Source organism: Macrobrachium nipponense, chromosome 26 (assembly GCF_015104395.2).
Source record: "Macrobrachium nipponense isolate FS-2020 chromosome 26, ASM1510439v2, whole genome shotgun sequence".
NCBI lineage: Eukaryota > Metazoa > Arthropoda > Malacostraca > Decapoda > Palaemonidae > Macrobrachium > Macrobrachium nipponense.
In genome coordinates, this window is record NC_087215.1 from 19,871,624 (window position 1) to 19,881,395 (window position 9,772).

Below are 9,772 nucleotides of genomic sequence, written 5' to 3' on the forward strand. Positions count from 1 at the left end.
ACTGTCCTCTTTATTTTAATCAAAGACGTCGGTTTGGTTTCACCAATAAACCTTTGTCAGATATTTTAGGAGAGGGTGCTCCCACAGAGGAGATTTTTAAATTTCTTAAGGAAATCCATTTGTTTTATGATATTTAATTGAGTATTTTAATTTGAATTTGATTTTAATAATTTGATTTAATTGTATACGTGTATCTTGTATTAGTAAATATATCCAGTTGATAATACTATGCACTGAATGGCCTTTGGCTCCAGCGCGTGGCAAATGGCCACAAATTTTATAAATTCAATTCCAGGTGGAGCGTAAATTTTGCATGACGGAATATAATTGAAATTGAAAATTACATCAGTACTGTCGAAACATGACATCAATAAAACAAAATCTTTTCAATATCGTTTTAAGCTCAAATTCAAAATATCATCAGTGAATTTTTGTCCTCTCAGCTAATTAGGAAATCAGACAGTTATTTACAGAACTGAACCTACCAGTAAAACGATGAAAACCAAGCTGTCACTCAAATTCAAGAGGTCGTCCATGAAAATCGACTTCGTCAATGTGATGGTCACAGCAGTCACCGGAAATCCAGTGAGTCTTGCTTTGTACTTATACAAGTAGAAATCCTTGCGATTCATTGAGGCAATTATACACCAGGGCAATACTAAGGGGAGGCAATTAGCATTTAGCAATTTTTAAATTCTGCACTGAACATTCTGGTCTATGTAACAGCGTCTATCAAGTTTTTCATTTGTTTTCGTCGTCTTTACACCAGCATCTGCTTTCTTTACAACACGTTCTCTGTACCAGCAACTATCAAGTTCTACAGATAACATATTTGTTAAAGTACCAGCAACCATTAAGTTCTTGATATGCCTGGCTGATAACACTCACAGGCACAAACTCATTTGAGTGGCCTTTATAAAGGTATAATCCCACTCGCGTGCTCTTGTTTTGGATATTTTATCCAAGTATCCTAGATGCCCAGAAGCTCTTCCAAGGCGAAAACCTTAACCTCGTTGAAGACAAAATATGGATAGGGTGCAGTTCCCAATTTCTGGATGCTTACGTATCGTCCACACAAGGGATATGAGCTGTTGGTGGAGAACTTCTGGTATTCCTGGACGGCAGGAGGTGGTCCTTGGAAGTAAGAGAATAAATCCCAGCTGGAAAAGTCTCCACTGACTGCAGGAAGTGCCTTGCCAACGCGAATCTAAAAGTGAGAGGATTCACAATATTAGAATTGAAAACAAGGCAATGGCAATTGACATCAGCTCAACTTGAACGTTTCTCAGAGGATAAAAGTTCTTTTGTTGCACTAGAAAACTGTTTCATAACGTAAGTCATGAAAGGAAACCGAAGTCATTATATTTAATGCCCATTAAGGTTTTTCCCAACCGTTTTTGAGACATTTCGTTAAGTAAAGACGCATTCAGACGGACACTAGCTGGAAATATGTCTCGTAGATATTATTATAATTATTAATATTACTGCCACGCTTAACAACCTAATGTCAAATAATGAACCAAATAAAATTTCACTGTAGATGCTGACTTCTATATTATATAAGGTGAAGTATTGATATACAAATACGAAAACTTTGGACTCAAGACCTGTAATTGATTGGCGAGTCTTCATACAGGAGGGATGCGTCTACAGTTCAATATTTTACGACCTTGACAAAATCTGAGCTTCAGCAGTTTATTCTAACTTCTCTGACTAATCTGCAGAATCTGCTTGTGAGAAGAAAAGGGCCGTTTCGAGATTTTCCCCTCAAAACATAAGTTGTAAACAATATAGTCCTAATTTTTAGCGTAAATTAAAACGTGCTAAAATCTACGGTCAAATAGAACCTGGTTTCACCCAGAGTCAAAGTAATAGGGTCTGCTCACGAGGCGGTACTAAAACCTATCCCCGCCCTTTGTGAAACGTCATCAGTTACAAAACGACCATATCTTTATGAAACTATATTTACGATAACATTTTCATATAACTATTTTTGCGATGGCGTTTTTTTATATGAATTTTCCTTTTATTGCATGTTGCCGTATACTACGTTAAAGTACAAAAAATGCTCTTTCAAATTATATATAGCACATTACAATTACGATTACTTTCAAACCCACAAGCGCGCACAGAAAAAATTATCTACGCACACAAAAATGTGCAATTACTTCATCCGTCAACCTACATACATTCACGTTTCGTAGCGTAACTGACTAAGGGATGATGATAGAAAGAAACTGAAAAATGGATTAGAAAGCTGATAAAATTTACTATATAATGCATAAATAAAATTGATAGGTGTTCTCAGAAATTTTCGAGGAATTCTAGGTCAAAGACGGACCAAAATTTTTAAATTTTATGTAAATATTTACCACATTTTTCTTACATAATTTTTCATCTTATTACATTTTGCCATATACCATGTAAAAGTACAAAGAATGCCCTTTCAATTGGTATATGACACATTATAATTACAATTACTTTCAAACCCATAATCGCGCACAGAAAATATTATCTACGCACGCAAAAATTATAAAAAATTAAGCGTTCATGGGAGATCTGAAATCTAGCCCCGCCCCTTGTGAAACGTCATCAGATACATCTATCCAGACTGACGAATACCTCTTTGTACTTTTTTTCGAAAATATTATAATTGTTTGAGGTATGCATAATTAATACCTTTATGTTTACAGTTTGTGTTATTTGTAAACTTATGTGTTCGGAAGTATATTTATGTGATATGAAGTGCTAATGAGAAATTTGCTGGTTATGTGTTTCCTGTATCCTTTTCTTCATCATTTATTCCTTTGATACCTTGTATCGTATATGATGTAATTCTTATACTTTTGATATTGTTTTCTTTTTTAAGGTCAATTCGTGCAAATGCAACTGCCATTTTTTACACTGCCTGTATCCACATTTTCTTTGCATTTATTGCATAACAATAAGTATTCTTAAGAAGATTTGGAAAATATAATTAATCTATCATTCTAACCTTTAGCATAAAAAAAAAGTTGCTTTTCAAAGTGAGGTATGAACACAGTGACAGAACTAAATACATTTCTTAAGAATTATTTAAAATCTTGATAATATTACTACATGAAAGAGAGAGAGAGAGAGAGAGAGAGAGAGAGAGAGAGAGAGAGAGAGAGAGAGAGAGAGAGAGAGAGAGAGAGAGTGAGTTGTCATGTCATAAAAAATGGACTTGAAGAGACTACAGCAAACCAGTATATAGGTAAGTAAATAAATAAGTAAAGAATAAATATATGAAGAAAGCTGGAGTAGCTATGTGTGTTCAAACTGGTATATTTTATGTGAAATAAAACAAGGCTTGGTGACTAAATGAGAGAAAGGGTATTAAAAACATCAAGCATGTGACCTCTTTACAGATTTTGTCAAGATTTTTTCAAAAACACCATGCGAAATGGATTAAATGTATAAAAACTAAAGGTTCTTTAAGTAATTCAGTGGAGAAGCTCCGAAGTGTTACTCTTGTGACGTCACAGTATTAGCTCCGCCCCCACTGCCGAGTTGAGCAGACCCTATATACTTTGAATGGCTATTAAAAAACATCAAACATGTGACCTCTTTGCAGATTCTGTCAAAATTTTATTAAAAAAAAAAAAAAAAAAAAAAAAAAAAAAACATGCGATATGGATTGAATGTATAAAAACTAAAGGTTCTTTAAGTAATTCAATGGAGATACGTGAGCAGTGTTACTCTTCTGACGTCACAATATTAGCTCCGCCCCCACTGCCGAGTTGGGCAGACCCTATTACTTTGACTCTGGTTTCACCAACGAAAATTAAAATAATTACGTTATATTTTTCTAGAAATAATTTTCTTGACTGTTTAACAAGCACCTTATTTTTCACATTTTCATGCTAATGTATAAATCATAAATATCATATACTAAAATTACTGTATTTTTAACTCAACGCAAAACACCTTTTTCAGACCTTTTTAGGCTCGTCCATAGACCTTTCTTATTCCCCACCACCACCAACACCAACAAAGCAGTTTGTAGGTTTACTCCCAGAGCAAGCAAAAACAAGTCAGGTTAATCCACCCCAAATGGGAATGTTCTTTTATTCAGCTAATCGGAGAGTTTGATTTTTTTTTTTACCATATTAGTAAGGGAGGAACTTCCAGAACACCGACATATCACTAAAATATAAACTACAAACGAAATACTATCTAAATATAACCTAGATTAGCTCAGCTTATTCTAACCTAACTTAGGGGGCAGCCATCTATCTACCTCAGGTCTTCTCTCAGCACTGAAGGTCCCGTGCAACTGCGTAAAAAAATACCCACCACACACTAGAAAATACAAAAAGTAAGATTTGCTACAAAACTCAGGTAATGATCTGCTTTCCATTTCAAAAATGTGTGATAGAGAACTTAGATATTTATATTTTCCATAACTTTCTGAAATGTGTAAAAGATTAGTCGAGATACTAATTCATACCAAACCGAATTCCGCTAGGTTAGTAAGACCTACCCCCTCCTAATTTTCTTGTAAAAACGTGTCTTGCCATATGAATTTCATTGTCCCCTCTGTAAGGTCCCCTCTTAGAAAGGTCACTAAAGACTTAAACGTGCCACGATTTATTGTACCTAGGATTAGCCGGGTGTAGACATTTTCCATTCGCGAATGTAGTGCCTCAGTGGCGTGATCGGTATGGTCTTGGCCTGCCACCTCGGTGGCCGCGAGTTCGATTCTCGAGCATTCCACTGATGGGTTAGAGATGTGTATTTCTGGTGATGGAAGTTCACTCTCGACGTGTCGGAAGTCACGTAAAGCCGTTGGTCCCGTTACTGAATAACCACTGGTTCCACGGGGCGTACAAACACCATACAAACAAACAAACAAACATTCATGAACGTACCTCAACAGTGGTGAAGAATATGCTGTGACCGCTTCCATAAGGCATAATGTGAACTTCCGTCACTACTCTGTTTCCTCCAAGATCCACATACCACCAAGGTTTTACGATTTTAGGTTCAGAGTGGAAATAGTTGACTGTGCTTTCGATGCCATCGACAGCCATGCCACTAACCATAGGTGTTGGGCTAAAAGAGAAGGCAGAAGACAACAGAAACCGGAGATTAGTTTTGATCTGTCGTTGGGTGCCCACGTGCATCACTTTAATTTCTGAATCAGTGATGAACATTAAGGCTGTTTTGTTCTGGCTGCTCGTCCATTTTATCTGTTAGTCTTTTCACCAACTTTTCGTCCTCCATTCTCTCCACTTGCCGAGACTACCTGAGAACACTCTGAAATACCCTTCGCTAACTGCACTGCAAACAACTAGAAATGTAAACTATATATATAACATTGCCATGTGCTTTGCCGTAAGTGATGATTACCAACACCTCAGGTGGTTTGGTTTTGAGTCGTTCATGCCGCACATAGTAAATAATATATTTATATTTATCATAACACTTTCCACATAAGAGCAACTTTCCTTGAATAATATACCAAAATTTGTTATATCAGGAGTTAAGTCATCAGCACTCCGGAGTTATTTCAAAAACTTACCTCAACCAGACGGCCACACTATTAGTTGGTTTTCCCAGAGCGATATTGGTCGAATTCGATGAGTACGTGACTCGCCGAAACGTCGTTAATTTTTCACCAATTGAGCGCGCCTTCAGTCCCCCCGCTATGGTACATTTACCCTCTGCAAATGACGATGATAACTGCGTCAGCGTCAATATAATCACCGCAGATGAACAAGCTATTAAATTGATCTTCATTCTTAGCTGACGTCACTATTGTGTGGCAAAGAAGAAGATTTTAAAGTGGCCTTGCTGTTCTGTTCGTTGAGTATGTGAGAAAAAAAAAAAACTGATAAATTACTCTACTAAACAGGAAGTGATGCACGATGAAAGATGGTATGCTTGTGGAGGTATTCCATTACAGTTTCTGAAATCGCTAAAATATTGCACAAGTTGTCATACATTCTGTTTGCAGGAAGAAAAAGAAAAAGAGATTTGCTGGGAACTACTATGGGATTCATAGCCTTTGTTCCGGTGTTTTTCCGGAATAACTTTTGGTTTGTGAATTTTACAAAGATATTACTTAGCCATAGTATACTTTACATACCTTCCAAATTTTCAGCAGCATTCTTTATTACTTATGTTAGAAAAACGTATATTCATAAGAGTAAAATAAAGCAGCCGAAGCCATTGGCGGAACAGTCTCTAATGTATGGGTTCAAAGTTATACGTGACGTAAACACATGACGTCCCGACTCCTCCCACAAGGTGATGACGACTAACAGCTGTCTCTGAAATTCTGAATGAATGTTCGTACCTTGTCAAGGCTTCAAGAATGGCGGCTATAATAAGTCATTATCCCCGTGGTTGCAGGACAGCTTTTGTGATTCGACTTGTGCAATTGTTGAGAAGTGAGGAGGCCCGTGGCAAACCCTACGTAAGCTTGAACAAGTAACTGATTAATATGGCCCTTTTTTGGGTAAGGAGTACACCCGGACATCCAAGGCTACCAAGTTTTCGTTATTTGTTTGACTTCCATAAGGTGCAGAAAGGTAATTACATATGCTTTATAAAGCAATGGTTGTTGATTTCTTAGTAAAATATAACTTGCGGAACAACATTAAAACTTGCTCCCGCACCCCCCCCCCTTCCCCATATAATGCCATGACCTCTACGTGCTTGGCTTGAATTCCAGATTCTATAATCAAATCTAATCCTATAGAATTGTCCATTTATTACAATGATCATCATTGTCATGACGACGAATGCCAAAGTTTTCTTCACTTTGTTAATTGATTTTTAATTATATATTTTTTCAATGGAGAAATGGTGATAAAAAGTAATATCTCGGACTTTTTCACGAAAAGCCAATTATCCATTGAGGAGTCAAGTTAATGACGTCATACGTTACGTCATTATATCTTCGAAAGACATTCCTCTTGAGTTTGCTGGCGATGTCTACAAGAAGTCGGCGTTACTCTTATAATACTAGAATTATGCAACTTTCGTAATACAGAATACAGTAAAAAATTAGGTAGGTATATAAGATACCCTGTGACAAAGTGTCATCTTTGTCAGATACGTTGATAAATTTTACTTCGTAAAAACACCGGGACACATCGGCTGTCAATCTCATAGTAAGTTCGTTTTATTGGCACTGACTGAAACAGTGCCAAATTAAAAACCAACTTTATATCCTTAGTTTACAAAATGCAATACGAAATCTAGCGGCACCATAGTAATCCTTTTTTTTTATTTTCAATGTAAATCTATAAAATCAACCTACGGTGTCAACGAAAAAACCGTAAAGTTGCCTAGATCATAACATGCAACGTAATAGTTCTTGTGTACAGAAAGGTATTGTTGAGAAGGATAATGAAAAAATCCTCTCTCTCTCTCTCTCTCTCTCTCTCTCTCTCTCTCTCTCTCTCTCTCTCTCTCTCTCTCTCTCTCTCTCATTTAAGCACAAAAGACCGCTGGGCAGAAGCCAGTCATTAATTACTTGAAAATTGCCTAAAAGCACTGAGCCAACTGACCTGTAAACATGAACCCTTCGCCTTGGTACTGTGAGCACATGAAAGAGCAGCCAATTCTTGAAATTATGTTTGGGACAACCTGTATTTCAGATGGACGGTGGCAGTAAGACCCCCCACTAGGTGTATAGTAGGAAAAGGCCACTTCCGCCGTTGCGAAGTAGGTTCCCATCAGCAGCAGCACCCATCCAAAGGCCTTCAAGACCACGAAGAAGGAACGGGGCATCTTTCTGAAAATGAAAATTACTTCGATAATTATTAAGAAACAAGGTCTTTATATTGCTCAGAAATGTTACAATGTTCCCCTAGTATGAAAGCCAGCGTGAGACATCAAATACTGATAGAAGTAAATATCCTGCTAAGTAAACAGTGCTTTTAATTATGTTCAGATTAACTTAAAGATCACCATAAGGCCAGAACAATGTGAAAAATTACATAATTCTGGAAAGTGAACAGTGACCCTGACTTAAAATTGGTTGGAAGTTGGGCTCTCTTGTCATAATTCAGATATGAAAATTTGGCAACTAAAAGCTATGATTAAAAACTATATATTTAATTATAATTCGTCACTAATTCTTCCAGTTTTCTAATTGTAATCATAAAACATCTCTGAAGACCTGCATCCCGACTATGCCCGAAAATAGGCCACTGCTTAGCGGCCATGGCACAACACAGGACTGGAATTTTGTTTGGATGAACCTTACCTGGTTTGAGACTGCTAATTGCGGAACTCGGAACACTTAAAAGCCACAGACAGAAACACAGGTACTGACTGATTTAGTGACAATTAAGTTATAAGGAAACGCTGAGTTGATTCCAAGAAACACTACTACGTCTTAAAAGGCCTTGTCAGATGGTAGCACTTGGATAGTCAGGGAGGATAATTCAGTTTATTTGCCAATGGCGAAGGCCCTTTATTTCTATTCTGTAAACACTGGCAAAGATTTTCATCTCAAACGTTGTCCGGTATTTGTATACCTACCTACTTGTATACTCACCGAAAAAGGTATCTATTGCATTCTGAAAGAAGTATGTTAAATGAAAATCAGCGTAACTATAACGGATTCATTACTTTTTATAGCACCTTGCAGATATGCATGTGCGAAAATAAGGGTTGATGCTCTACTCATTTAAAATGTCTTACGGTAAGGTTCCTGACGAGGAAGAGACTCCCGGTATGTGGACGGTGCTTTTCCCCCCTCGGCACTGAGAGAGTGTTCTTGCTCCGCGGCGCATCCGTCGATCGAGCGCTAAGCAGCTTACCGCGTTGTCAGTTATCTATCATTTCAGAAGCCTTCAATAACGACTGCTTGCTCCCGAATCTACGGTAAATTAAACACGACTGACTGGTACAATGAATTACATGTACATATACGCTTTCACATGTGACTTGTGTTACCTTATATCTTTTTATATGCAAACTTGTACAAAAATAAATACTTATTAATCACGCAATTATTAGTGCATATATCTTTATAGATGCATGCTTTTCATACTTGATGGTTTTTATTATGTTTTCAACCACGAATATATATCATTTTTAAGAATTATACACACAATCTTTATGCAAATACTATGTACTCTTTATTGCAATTCGAATATTTATTGAACTCTTACAGTTTACATTTCGGCGTATTCTACGCTTCTTCTATGTAAGCACGTTGTACCGTAAACTTTTTGCCCAAAAAATGGTTCATCCTTTAATACTACTCAAGCCTTTTCCATCCGCACGATACAACAAAAAGGTTGCAAATCCAGATGATAAGATAATGGTCTCTTGAAAAAGCCACTGGCGTGACAAAAAACAATAAATGGAAGAAGTATGCGCATATTTCATCAGAAACTGAGGCATGAGGAGTAAAAACTCGGACGATACGAAGACTCCTGTAAAAAGACTTATTGGTGCCACTAAATCATTACCTTTCAGTGAATCGATGCTCTCAAATTATTCACAGTTTTTGCCTGGTGTCCTTCTCTTGAGACCTTCCTTATAGTATGTACATATGTATATATATACATTTATATGTATGTATGTGTATTATATATAAGATTCGGAAGATCTTACTTCCTAATGAAAGTATTCTATTCGATAACAAGCAGTAGCTATCTTAAAGAGGCGAACTGGTTAAGTATGAACCTATCTGACTTTTATCTTAACTATCGAGTGCAAATAACTAAACACTATTCCCTCGATAACAAAGTATCTTCAAGAGGTGAACTGGTTAAGCATGTAA

General features: G+C 36.8%; 1 protein-coding gene across 1 annotated transcript; it reads right to left on the minus strand.

Moving 5' to 3' along the window:
* Nucleotides 1-372: 372 nt before the first annotated feature.
* LOC135199781 (uncharacterized) lies at nt 373-9,512 on the minus strand. The gene is made up of 5 exons (XM_064227925.1): nt 8,683-9,512; nt 7,542-7,768; nt 5,546-5,687; nt 4,893-5,076; nt 373-1,207 (listed from the first exon to the last, which is right to left on the minus strand). Exons 1-5 carry the CDS (start codon nt 8,772-8,774, stop codon nt 971-973), a joined length of 882 nt encoding a protein of 293 aa, XP_064083995.1. The 5' UTR covers nt 8,775-9,512; the 3' UTR covers nt 373-970.
* Nucleotides 9,513-9,772: the final 260 nt, after the last annotated feature.

Excerpts from the sequence above, each read along its gene's own strand:
- LOC135199781 (XM_064227925.1), bottom strand. The coding sequence starts at position 8,774 with ATGCGCCGCGGAGCAAGAACACTCTCTCAGTGCCGAGGGGGGAAAAGC. Across the intron at positions 7,769-8,682 it reads TCCTCGTCAGGAACCTTACC|AAAGATGCCCCGTTCCTTCT; the intron begins GTAAGACATTTT and ends TTTCATTTTCAG. Across the intron at positions 5,077-5,545 it reads AGTGTGGCCGTCTGGTTGAG|CCCAACACCTATGGTTAGTG; the intron begins GTAAGTTTTTGA and ends CTTCTCTTTTAG.